General features: G+C 36.0%; 1 protein-coding gene across 1 annotated transcript in view; it reads left to right on the forward strand.

Annotated features, from left to right (window-relative positions):
• Klhl1 (kelch like family member 1) overlaps positions 1-14,341 on the forward strand; it is a 335,255-nt gene that overhangs the window by 118,328 nt on the left and 202,586 nt on the right. The window contains exon 3 of the mRNA XM_052732608.1: positions 8,509-8,645. Within this exon, the coding sequence (XP_052588568.1) occupies positions 8,509-8,645 (137 nt within the window). The remainder of the gene's footprint in view (positions 1-8,508; positions 8,646-14,341) is intronic.

The raw sequence follows: 14,341 nt of genomic DNA on the forward strand, positions 1-14,341 counted from the left end.
AACCAAAGATAATGATCTTTATAGTGTATGATAGTTTCTAACTTTAGGGCCACAATTACTAAGCCACATCTAGAATATCATGTTTTGGAATGTATATAATTTATTAATAGTCTCATAGTTTCATGTGCTTTAAGTGGAAAGCTCTAAAAGGCTAATAATACCTTAGGGAAACATAAACAGACTGAGGGAGAAGGTTGTATTTATAATATATATCTATATTTAAGCTCACACACATATACGTAACAACAATTTTAAAAAGGCAGTGAATTTGTGAGAAAGCAAGGAGGGAGCAAATGGGAGAACTTCAAGGAGTGAACGGGAAAGGGGGAAAAGGAATCATTTTAGTTTAATTTCAAAAATTATTTGAAAATTTCAAACTTTATTCTTGGTTTGATAGTATTGAAAATCCTAAGATTATTATATGTTTTCACCAATAGTTTAGGGCAATCGTCTATAACAAGAGAAGTTATTTATAATTTTATGTTTATCATTTACTAATAATAGGATGGATGATTACATACAATAAACATACAATAAAATATAAAGCTTATTCATACAGAATATGGTCCAAAGAACAAAATGAAGGGTAGGTTGTCATGTTTTCAAAAGTATCTATTTTAGCTGTCATTGTTTGAAACAGCTATAGGTTGATGAAATGAAAATTTACATGATGAATAAGAAGATAATACATGACTAGTACAAGAAAATGTAATTCTATGATCTGAAATCCTGAGTTTCCACATGTATCATGTGGTGTTTTCCACCTTATTAAATATTATTATTAAATAGATATATTTAATAGTTAAATTAGTGAATTTCAAGAATATACTTATTACTTATATTCATACTCATAGGTAAACATTATATATATCATTATGATTTCTTCCATTTTATAATGAAACAAAACTTGACTTATACTAAATATTTTACCTGCTTCCAGAGTACAGAATCTGTCAGAATTTTGATCAAGTTAATCTCAATCCAAAAGCACACATATTTTAATTATTGGCACATAATATTAACAATGATGCTTTTTCTTCAAGAACATTAAAGTGGTGTGTTAGTCCTTGTCATTGGATCCGTTACTTGTCTAGAGGTGAGGAGTGTGTGGAGGCTGGCAGATCGGTGATCAGAGCTTGGGGCTTTCAATTTCAAGAGCTCCACATACTCCTCAGACATGGTAAAAAACTTCATTCATATCATCTGGAGATCCTTAATGCCATAGCAGTTAGAAACAAGGGAAGGTAAATGTAAAAAAATTCAGGCGGATCACTGTGAATTTAGTTTGAAGACAGTCAAATGCCAATGGAAAAGTAGGTCTTTTTTTTTTTTTTTCTTACTGGAATTGCAGTAGCACAGTAAAATTTAGAGCCATAGGACACATTTCATAAAGCAGTGCTAAAGAGTGGTTTTGTAAAAGCTAAAATTAAGGCAAAACCAGAAGTTCATAATACTTTACAGCAAAGGAAGGGCCAAGGAGGAAAAGAAAGAGAAGTCACTGACTAAGAGGTAAAGCTGAGATAAGAAAGTCTGCACTGCTCTATAACTTAAAAAAAAAAAAAAATGCTTTAAAAAGTGGGAGGTCAACAGTGTCAAACACTATAATAAATTGAAGTGGAACGTAGGAATCTTTAATAGACTTGCAAAGAATTTACTGACCCCAGTCAGAGATTTTCCTTAGTGGCTGCATTCTCTCGCTGATGGAATTTTTGCCCCAGCTTCGCCCTGCATTAGCTGAAGCACGCGCATATGAAGATGTTGATTTTTGCCAAACATTGAATCATAGACTCTAGTTCAAATCTTTTGTGTCACTAAATCTAAATGCAGGATTAAGCTTTCTACACTTCTATTACTCAGTTGGAAGCATTTTCCTAGAGCTGATGGAGAAGATTTCATTTGATGATTTAAACTTGCACAACGCAGGTCACAGAATATTTTGCTCTTCACAATATGACCTGCCTGTAATACAAACTTTGTGTGTAAGAACAAGCTGATTAGGTTTATGTTGAAATACTTATGCTTAGAGAGATGCATAATCTGATTTTTTGGTGATATAATACTTACAATTTTAATAAAACGGATTACTTACTATATATTTTTAATTGGCTTAATGTAAATATTTGGTTATTTCTGTGCTTTTTAAATAAAATTAATTATTATTATATTATTGCATTATTTTATATGTAAACATGTAGCAGGTTTTCTCAGACTGCTAGCCCCAAATCATGACACAGAGACTTATTATTTATGAATGTTCGACCTTAACTTATGCTAGTCCCAATAGCTTTTATAACTTAATTTAACCTGTTTCTCTTAATCTACTTTTTTCCTTGGGGCTTTTTACCTTTCTTTCATTCTGTATGTCCTATTTTTCCTGCTTCAACAAAAACTAGCCAGGGATTGGTGATGCACACCTTTAATCTCAGCACATGAGAGGTAGAGCCAGGTGCATCTCTGTGAGTGTGAGGCCAGCCTGGGGTACAAAGCAAGTTCTAGGACAGCCAAAGCTGTTACACAGAGAAACCCTATCTTAAAAAACCTCCCTCTTCTCCCCTGAAAAAGAAAAAAAAATATTCACAAACTACACTAATAAGTGGAAAGATGGGGTTGGGCATTTAGCTCAGTGGCAGAGCGCTTGCCTAGCAAGTGCAAGGCCCTGGGTTTGGTCCTCAGCTCTGGAAAAAAAAAAAGAGAAAGATGGCAATCTCATAAAAGAAAGCAATAACAAAAAGTTATCATCATTTCTCCTCTTAGTTTCTACTTGGGGCAAAGAGTGATGTAATGTGTGTTATACAATAAGAACTTACCATATATGGAAGAAGTAGGAGAACATAGTCCATCATGGAGAGTAACTCCATTCAGTGGAAAGTGACCTAGAGAAGACTTGGATGCTTAAATAATCAAAAGTTTATAAAAGTTACAATAGAATTAACTAATTTTCTTTGTTATGATGTATAAAAAAAGGAGCAAATGAGTTATTTTCAACAACTGGAAATCACCTAAAATAAACTGGATTGAAAATGAAATGTTGAATATGAAACAAATTACAACTTAAACTATGAGACATTGGGAATTTCTAAAACATTTACTACTTTTGTTAGACAGAGGGAAGTGAACTGTATGAAAAGATGAGAAAATATATGCCATCAAATTTTAATCTTTGGTTATAAGTGGTAAACCTCACTGTTGCATACGTTAAGAAAATTACAGTAAAAGTAACTATGGGTTTAAAAATGTGTGTGTTTATCACTGTAAAAAACTATTATAATTCTAATTACAAATTAAAATAAGTATAAATAAATGGCATGTTACATCAGAAAAACAAGTTTGAAATCTATTTTTCTACTAAAACTAGTAGAGCCTAGACGATAACAAAATTATCCATACCTTCTCTTTACAAATGAATGAAATAAATTGAGAATACTTCACTAAGTAAAAATATTTTATGAGTTATTGCAGATGAAACTAGAAAAAATTCTGATAAGTGAAAGCAAGGATAATAGCTTATCCTTAGTGCTATACTATAAGAAGTCGGTCTGTAGAGATGGCTCAGCAGTTAAAGTTGCTTTTCCGGGGGTCCTGAGTTCAATTCCCAGCAACCACATGGTGGCTCCCAACCATCTGTAATGGGTCTGGCACCCTCTTCTGGTGTGCATGAGGACAGGTCACTCATATTCATTAGAAAAAAAAAAGAAGTCTAAAGAAAAATTTTCTTCTACTGATAGGGAATTGATCCTCTTTCAAAAACAAATGACAAGCATTAGAAAAACAGAGGAAATTTATATATTTTACTACCAAATACACATCAAATTTTTAAAATCTTAATGAAGCAAGAAGGAGCAAACAAAATTATTCTGCTGCAATTTCATATAATGTTCATTAAATAGTACAAATGTGTCGGTGACAGAATAATGTTGGTTAAAGAAGGAAATCGTGACCTCTTATACTGGCCAAGGCCAATTTGTACATAGTTGTTAAGGGGTCATTGGGTACAATTCATACTGTATTTTCACAAATTTATATTTTCATCATTTAGCTTACTTTTTTCATTTTTTTTAATTTTATGTGTCTGTTTGTTTTGCCTTCATGTATATGTGTGTAACACATGCTTGCCTGGTGTCTAAGACAGTCAGAAGAAGAGATAAATACCTTGGAAATCAAGTTACAGACAGTTGTTAGCTGCCATATGGGTGCTGGGGATCAAACCCAGGTCCCCTGGAAGAACAGTGGTGGGTGCTCTTAAACACTGAGCTATCTTTTCATCCCCTATTTAGTTCATTCTAAATGTAGTACTGTTCAATAATTTCATCAACATATGCAATTGTATTGCCACCATATTCATTCTCATTTTCCTCTCCCACACTTACTTACTCTGTTCTTTTTTGATCATATTTATCTCCTACTTTCATGTCTGCTTTTATAAATATATCTATTGCCCCACTGAGATAAATGAAGGTTGCACATATGAGCATGGCTAAAGAAGCTAGAGCATGGGAGTTTATCAATAGCAACACCATTGATGAAATGATAATGATATCCTTTCTCTAGAAACAGTAACTGCTAATTGCTGGGGACCAGCCTCAGCAGTTTCAGGGGTCTGAAGGATGGGATACCTGGAAGGCGCAATAACGACTCAGAGACAATGTTCATGCAAGGTGACAGGTCACTCAGGCTTCTGTAGTTGCTAAGTTTCTTTTGCTTCCCTGGCTTCTCTTAGCTTCTCTTAGTTTCTCTAACTTGTCTTAGCTTCTCGTCGCTCCTCTTAGCTTCTCTTAGCGTCTCTAACTTTTCTTAGCTTTTGCTACAGCTTCTTTAGCTTTTTCCCTGGTCTTTTATTATCATAAGTAAAGGGGGAACAGAAAGAAAAGGGAAAATCACCCAATTCAAAATGTTCTCATGATTCCATAGATTATTCTTAGAAAATCACCAATATATTCTTCATCATCTTTTACTAAACACAGGAACTATCCCAGACTTAACACCAAAGCAAGCATAATCTATTTTTATTATTAATGATTATACAGTCTTCTGAACACTTGACCCAGTGGCTAGCAACATGCAATTTCACAAAAAAAGGTAAAAATAAGAACAGTGGTCAATGTACCAGACAGTCATTTCCTTCTCACACATCCTGCTCCAACCTCAAGACCCCTGCATCCACCTAAGTTCCTCCTCAGCCCTCTGCAAACAACAAGCTCCATGACTGGTGGGCTACAATGACCTCAGGCAAGAAATCTGTCCCTGCAAATCAGCAACTTCTGTTTTTCTATATCCATCAATTCCAAGGAAGACCTAATCTAATTTATAGAGCTTCTATGAAAGGAAGCTCACCTTTCTTGGCAGCTACTTTCAATCTAGGAACCCAATAAAGTTTGTAGCAATCACTCCATCAATTGTCACATTATCTCTACACTCCTTCAGGAGGAATGAAAAGTATCTGAATTAAAGTTGCTATCTCCCTTTCCTGGTGGAGGCCACTATTTTCCTCCTATTCTAGGTTCCCACACATCTAGTTTGTCATCCCATCGATATGTTACTCCATCCATAGCCTTCAGCCAATACCCCTTAGGGTCTCAAGTTTTACACAATATCCTTGGAATATCCTCAGAAACAGAATTATTCATCATGGCCAATTTAAGTCCAGTGTGCTGATACACATCACACCATGTGCTATAGTTGACCACACATTGAGTACAGTTTATCCAAGCCTAAAAAATTTCCCCAGGCTGCAGGTTCTTTTCCTTGAACCACATAACTGCCTTAACCTCAGCCTGAGTGATCTCTGCATAATTTCCTATGAAATTTGCTTCACTCCTTTCCTGTATCACAGAAATCATCATTGGTTTAAGAACACAGAAAATGAAGATCAGATAGAAGATAAAGACTAGTATTACAAGAAGTATTTATATGGAGGAGGACATGACATGTGCATGCCATAAAGCATGACCTTGGGACACGTTGACATTTCTGCAGTGGCCCTCTAGAGGCATGCTAAGCAGAAGATATGGAGGGGAACACACGGAGGGTTGATGGTCCACAATCTTGGGTCCCCTATTCTCCATTCTCTGCTGGCAGCATGTCAGCCATCTTATATGTCATCCCCGGCAGCTAATAGCTCCTCATGGCCTCACATGCCCCACAGTCACATATCAATGTTAGAATGGTTAAGGACACATGCTGTTTCATTTCTTTTTTCTACAAGCATAGTGCAGGTATCTATAGCTTCTGGGTGTTCACAATTGCCACAACAATGCCATATATAGAAGAAAGCATTTCATAAATCCACTCCCCTCCATAGGCTCTTGTATTCTTTCCTCTCCCTCTTCTAAAATATCCCAATATCCTCAGAAGGGGCGACAGAGACCTTAGGAAAGGATAGAGACCTTAGGGTTGAACTCTCATTAGCCACCTATTTTCAACAGGTTGAGTCTCCTCATGAACAACTCTCCAGCATAAAAAGACACTTGTCTGCCCACTGCTAAAGACTAGCATTAGTTTCCAGGTATAACCATGAACGTCTAAAGGAATGTTAGACAGTCATAGATTCCTCTTTAAAGTCTGTGATATGGCTGACTACACGACTTTGAAAAAGTTTACAGTATAATAACAAGTATATATTCCCTCCTGTAGGACAGGTATCATCAACTCCACAAAATCGGCTATAGTGTGTGCATAGTAATTTCCCCCAGAATATATCAGTATTGTAGTGGACCACATCCCTGCAATTTAAAACAAATGATCTTATGTTAGCTAGCAACAAAATGTTTGCTTTTCTGTTCCAGATTCTGGTTCTTTGTGTCCTGTATCACAAATCATGTGTTTTCTTTTCTTTCTTTTTTTTTTCCCTTGCATCAGGGTCATAACATCTAATTTTCATGGGAGAACAATGAGAATGGCAGCAACCAGGGTTGATGCCTCTGGAACTCCCTGGCCAAATAACTCATTGGGAGGGATCACAAACCTGCCAATGGTTATGAAAACCTTTGACTTCTGGGAGTAACCCTATGTACCCATGAAGGGCAGATCTGTTGCTGGTTATTTTTTCTTTTTGCTGTGTTGGGAGGCCTGCCACCAAGCTCCCAAATAAATCACACAAGGAGGCTTATTATTAATTATGAATGCCAGGACTTAGCTTGTTTTTGGTTTTGTTTTGTTTTTTCTTGACAGCTTTCCTTAATTTTAAATTAGTCCTGTTCATCTTTTGCCCCTGGGCTTTTCCTATTCTCTTACTTCTGTAAATCTCACTTTTACTCTGTGGCTTGCTGTGTAGCTGGATGGCTGGCCCCTGGAGTCTTCCTCCTTCTCTGGCTCCTTCTTCTTTCCTCCCAGATTTCTACTTCTATATATTCTCTCTACCTGCCAATGTCACCTATCCTTTCTCCTGTCTTGCTATTGGTCCTTCAGTTCTTTATTAGACCATCAGGTGTGTTAGACAGGCACAGTAACACTGCTTCACAGAGTTAAACAAATGCAACATAAACAAAAGTAACACACCTTAAAATAATATTCTACAACACATCTATTTAAACACATTTATTATTATTATTATTATTATTATTATTATTATTATTATTATTACTTCAAACTTTAAATTATAAATTTAGTATTTGCATGTCTTTCTCATATGTCTTTAGCTTTGATTAACCCTCTCCCAACTCTTATATTTCCTACATTCTGCAACAGCATCCCTATTTAAACCTTTGCATGCTAGTGTTTCCCCAACAATTACCACTTCTGTTTCAGTATCCCCAGCCCATCTTTAAGTCTTTTGCCTCTCTTTACTTGTGGTTTCTTGCTTCCTGACATATTTCACTATAACTTGAACATATCTAATACTTGGGAACTAAAATACACCTATAAGATCCAACATATGGCACTTGTCTTTCTGTGCCCAAGTTGCCTGGCTCAGTACAACATTTTCTAGATCCATCCATTTTCCTCTGGTTTATGATTTCATTTTTCTTAACAGTTGAAAAATTCCATTTTGTGTTTTGTATGAGTAACTAAAGAAAGGAGTATCAGAGTAAAAAAAAAATGTTTGATTTCTAAGTATTTCAGGTAAAAAGATAGTGGCATTTTTAATTAATGAATTATAATAAAAGTAAAGAGATAAATGTATACAATGCCAACAATTCTGTAAACACACACACACACACACATACACACACACATTAGAAATGTTAAGGATATATAAGGAGAGCTTATTCCTTGCTAATAGGAATGAAATTTTGTTAATATAACACAGAAATCAGGAGGTAGGTTTTACACTTTTTAAAAATGAAACTAATTCATGATTCTCCTATAGAATTATTTTATACGTACCTAAAAGATTCTGGCAATATACTGTACCACAAATACACTTGCATATGTATGTTTACAGTGACTAGGAAATGCAACCATGATGAACAAAACAGCTGATGCTCATTCTTTGCTACATGATGTGTCTGGTGAGCTCATTGTTCTGTGCTTTATGTCCATTGCCTAAAACAGACCCTGTGACTCTTTCAGGCTTGTTCTGAGTTCTGTCTCTGACTATTTTGCTGCCATGTTTACAAGTGATGTTTGTGAAGCCAAGCAAGAGGAGATCAAGATGGAAGGCATAGACCCAAATGCACTCTGGGATCTTGTTCAATTTGCATATACAGGTACAGTAAAATAACTATACATCATATGGAAACCATGTTTATTTTGATGTTGACTTTAAGTCTTCCAAAGCTAAAAAAACAGTTGAAATGTTATCATTAAACTTTTTTTTTTTTTTTTTTTTTAGTTTTTTTTTTTTTTTAATTTATTTTAATTTATTTTGCAATACAATTCAGTTCTACATATCGGTCACGGATTCCCTTGTTCTCCCCCCTCCCGTCCCCCTCACCTTCCCCCCAACGCCCCCCCCCCCCCCATTCCCATCTCCTCCAGGGCAAAGCCTTCCCCACAGACTGAGGTCAACCTGGTAGACTCAGTCCAGGCAGGTCCAGTCCCCTCCTCCCAGGCCGAGCCAAGCGACCATGCATAGGCCCCAGGTTTCAAACAGCCAACTCATGCAATGAGCACAAGATCTGGTCCCACTGCCTGGATGCCTCCCAAACAGATCAAGCCAATCAACTGTCTCACCCATTCGGAGGGCCTGATCCAGTGTGGACCCCTCAGCCATTGGTTCATAGTTCATGTGTTTCCATTCATTTGGCTATTTGTCCCTGTGCTTTATCCAACCTTGGTCTCAACAATTCTTGCTCATATAAACCCTCCTCATTCTCGTTGATTGGACTCCCAGAGATCCACCCAGGGCCTAGTCATGGATCTCTGCATCCAGATCCCTCAGTAGTTGGATGAGGTTTCTAGCACAACAATTAGGGTGTTTGGCCATCCCATCACCAGAGTAGGTCAGTTCGGGCTGTCTCTCGACCATTGCCGGCAGTCTGTTGTGTGGGTATCTTTGTGGATTTCTGTGGGCCTCTCTAGCACTTTGCTTCTTCCTGTTTTCATGTGGTCTTCATTTACCATGGTCTCCTATTCCTTGTTCTCCCTCTCTGTTGTTGATCCAGCTGGGATCTCCCGCTCCCCCAAGCTCTCTTTCCCTCGACCCTCGCCTTTCATTACCCCCACTCATGTCCAGGCTGTTCATGTAGATCTCATTCCATTTCTCTGTCATTGGGCGATCCCTGTGTCTTTCTTGGGGTCCTGTTTTCCGGGTAGCCTCCCTGGTGATGTGAGTAGCAGACAATTCATCCTTGTTTCATGTCTAGTATCCTGCTATGAGTGAGTACATACCATGTTTGTCTTTCTGAGTCTGGGTTACTTCACTCAGGATGATTTTTTCTAGATCCATCCATTTGTCTGCAAACCTCATGATGCCATTGTTTTTTTCTGCTGAGTAGTATTCCATTGTGTATATGTACCACATTTTGTTTATCCATTCTTCAGTTGAAGGGCATCTGGGTTGTTTCCATGTTCTGGCTATTACAAACAATGCTGATATGAACATAGCTGAACAAGTGCTCTTATGGTGTGGTTGAGCATTTCTTGGGTATATGCCCAAGAGTGGTATAGCTGGATCTTGGGGGAGATTGATTCCCAATTTTCTAAGAAAGCGCCATATAGACTGTATAATAGGGCAAAAACAATCTTTCTAACTTACTGAAATCACAAATGTATAAAGGTGTTTGTTTTTGAATTTCCCACACCATATTTACACAGAATTAAATACATGACTAAAATCAGTATTTGATAGAATGAAGTTTAGAAATAAATAGTCAGAGAATTAATTATTAAATAGAAATTTACTTTTCTCCATAATTGGTCAGAACATTAAAATTGTAAAAAGACTGTTTTCTTTTCAGCAATATGGGTTAAAATATTTTATATTTTTCATGTTGTGCTAATTTAATGTTAAAATTTTATATGACCTTTCATATTGCCATAACAGCTTAGCAGAAAGGGCTAATAATAACATACGGATTTGGGAGAATAACTAGCTTCGGAAATTTGAAATTTTTTCCTAATTTACAATATTTACATATTTTGTTGGACATTTATGTTATTTGAAAATAAACACTTGTGAATTTCTTTTTTTTAAATATTGTTCAATGTGCAATTCTGAGCTGTACTGAAGGGAATAATTTAATATCTAAGCCAGTTCTTTCCTTCCCAGAAGATCACAATTTAAGTAAATAGATGAACTAAAAGAAAAAGAAAGTGATATAATATCTTAAAGGATATATAAAAAGAAATGATAAAATGCATGAACCTTGATAATAGAATTTGAAATCACATCCAGCTGTATAATGTGAAATCAGATATTTCAGGTCTCAATAATTTTAAAATATGATTAAAGAACAAAGAATGGATATGAGAAGGGAACTTAAAAAGAGGATGGAGGGTTAGTACTGAAGGGAAGAAAATGTGAAAAGGTAGGAGTGAGGGTAACCAGAATGCACTAAATAAATGTATGAGAATTTCAACAAAGGAAACCAATAAATGTTGTTTTTTAAAGTCATATTTTTATTTTCTAGAGTGTGGAAGGGGTCATGTATCTATTCTTTTAGGGATCCTTCCAGGAACAGAAAAGCACAGTGCTCCTATCCAGTTTTCATTCTCTGGCAAACTTATCTTTGCCTAGAGCAAAACTAGGTCAAAAGACACTCACTATCCTGTTACACAAGGTTAGAGGATGTTTCAAAGCTTCCTGCTGAGAATGATGACCCAGATATGGCTCTGTTTTTAGAAGAAAGGAAGGCTATAATGCTGCCTCACAGCTGTACTGACACTGTGGCCTGTCCTGAACACATTAGTACTCCGGACTTTGTTCCCAAACATATCTGTGTCACAGTATTGATATACTTCCAATTGCATGTTTACATAAATTTTCTAGGTGAGCACTGAATTTACGTAGTAATATGACAGAAATTGTAGGAATTATCTAAAATATGTACTTGGCTTTGTCACATGCAATATAGAATATATAACAATAAAAGTAAAGTGTTCATCTCTGCAAATAGGAAAGAATACAGTATTCCTACAGGTGTCTAATTAGCAGACAATCTCCATGATCCAGAAGGCTACTTTGAAAATACATAAAAATAAATGCATCCCCTAAATGAATTTGCAAGTAGGAAAGCAAAACATCATTCATTTGAGAATCTTTTATTTAACTTTTTCCTCTCTCTCTTCCTGTTACCAAAGGGGTCTTGAACTTGGTTCATTTTCCTTTCCAGTTAAAGAATTAAAAGGCAGACAAAATGTGGAGGATGAGAGGAAACAGTAGCAAAACCATGAATAGGAACAGGCAGAATCAGCTGTTGAAGAAAGAATTTTATTTGGGATGAGAAACATACAGCACAATTCAGAGATCAAGACTCTCCACAAAGCAGAAGGGGGACTCCTGAAGTCAAAGCCTGGCTTCTTCTTGAGAGCTAGAGGTGGGGTCTTTAAAGCCTCTGAGGGATCTTCCTCATCTAATTTAAGATTGGTCAGTTTGGAGAATGAAAGGATGGCTGACTAGCGCACAATTGTTGGGTAAACGTGTCTTAATCAGATCTTGAACATGCTGAGTCTGTCTATCAGCAGAGGCCTTAGTGACAAAGGCCTTTCGCTCTATCTCCCCAGTTGAGAATATTTTCTTCATATTTCATGTTGACAAGTCTTTGGAGAAACAAAAGGATCATGTCGATTAAGTCTTCATAGCTACTAGCTGCAGAAATAACATATTCAGTTCAGATGAAACAGGGTGTATTACAGTGAGATAAACCAACACAATTTTCTATGGAGTCCAGAAAGTCTACAAACAAGCAATGAATCAATCACACAACTAATTAATTAAACTAACATTGAACTATAAAAAAAATTAATGCATTAAAAGAGTCTATAATGAATAATTGAATATGTAGTCTTCAATGATTGTAGTTTGATAGTGTTACTAGCTCAAATAAAATGAGTTAATTTTTGGAAAGATAGATAAAATTAAATATCTTAATAGTGTACAATATCATCCTAAATGAAGTTTGTTAACATTTTGTGTTTGTAAAACTGAAAATTTGTTGTATGTAAGATAATAATTAAATATGAAATTGCCGGGAGGTGGTGGCACAGGCCTTTAATCCCAGCACTCGGGAGGCAGAACCAGGAGGATCTCTGTGAGTTCGAGGACAGCCTGGTCTACTGAGCAAGATTCAGGAAAGGCGCAAAGCTACACAGAGAAACCCTGTCTCAGAAAAAAAACAAAAACAAAAACAAAATTGCTTTTCTTGTTACTAGAATGTACCATACACTCCTCATCTCATAGACCCTAATATCTTAGAGATGGTTACAGACAATTAATATTCATTATAACAACAATATTAGTTATGAAGTTAATAACACGACTGATAGACAGATGAGGAAATTCAAAGTATCTTCTTAAAGTTGTTTCATTTATTTTATTTTCAGTTTATTTCTAGAAATTCTGATTGTTATGTTGAAGATTTTTAATTAGTAATGGCATATGCAAGCAAAAATAAGCATCTTTTCCCCCTTTTCCCCTTTTCTCTTTATTACATTTATTTAAAATGGATTTTTTTCTTACACATCATTTTGATTATGCTTTCCCCTTACCAAACTTCCAATATCATCTCCGTTTCAATATCCAATCAAAATAGCACCCTCACTTTCATTCATTAAATAAAAAGAGGCATGCATAAATAATGAAATAATAATAATTATAGGAACAATAGCATACAATAAAGAGCAAACATACCAGGATGCAAATAAACAGAAAAAATGGAGCCAGAGGAAAAGCACAAGAAAGGAATAAACTGAAAATAAAATAATAAAAATATAATAAACTAATATAAAAATATAAAAAATAGCAAAAAATAAAATCACTGAGGTATACATATGTAGAAATAGAAAACTGATACAAACAAGCAAAAGATTTGTAAAGAAATAAAAAACCCAGATAAAGTATTGTGAGACAAAAAAAACCTCAAAATGCATTTGAGTTAGTTGGTTTTGTTTCAGCCCTCTACTAGTGGATGTGGGCCTGCCCATAACTGTGGTTTGTATACCTGGTGAAACTCCATTAGAGAATGTGAATTTTTCCTTTGAATGTGGTTTTCAATTAGAGATAGGTTCTAGGTTAGAGATTGGGGTTTCTGTCCACTTTCCTTGAGCACTGGGATCCCATCTGGTTTAGACCTGTGCAGGCCCTGTGCTTGAAACTGTTTTGTGTGTTCGTGGGTGTGTGTCAGTCCTGTTGTATCTAAAAGATCTTGTTTCTTTGGTGTCATCTATCCCTGCTGCACTCACAATCTTTCTAGCTCTTATGTAGAGTTTCCCGATCCCCGAAGCAAGGTATTTGATGAAGACATTTTATCTAGGACTGAATGTTGCAAAGTCTCTCACTCTGCACATTGTCTAGTTTTGGTCTCTGTATCAACTCTCATCTATTGCAGGAGGAAGCTTCTCTGATGAGGATTCATTAAAGCACTGATCTATGAGAATACTGAAATGTTTCTGGGAGTCATTTTATTTTTACATTTATTTAGCAGAAAAATAGTATTTGCTTTTTCCCTAGTTCCATGGACTCTCTAGTACCAGGCTCTGTCCAGACAACCCATGTAAGGGGTGGGTGCCATCTCATAGAGTGGGCCTTAAATCTAATCGGATAGTGGATGGTAACATGTACAACTTTTGTTTATGAATAGACACCAATAGTGTGGCAATTGTCTGTATTGCTTGGTGGTTACCGTAGGGACCCTTTTTGCCATCAATCCATTAGACAGGAAATCTCTGAATTACTATATAACTATTGACATTCTTAGGAGCACAGGATCAAATGGACTTAAAACCTTGGTAAACATTTTACTCT

This window comes from Peromyscus californicus, unplaced genomic scaffold, assembly GCF_007827085.1.
Source record: "Peromyscus californicus insignis strain IS unplaced genomic scaffold, ASM782708v3 Scaffold_12__1_contigs__length_115047231, whole genome shotgun sequence".
Lineage (NCBI taxonomy): Eukaryota > Metazoa > Chordata > Mammalia > Rodentia > Cricetidae > Peromyscus > Peromyscus californicus.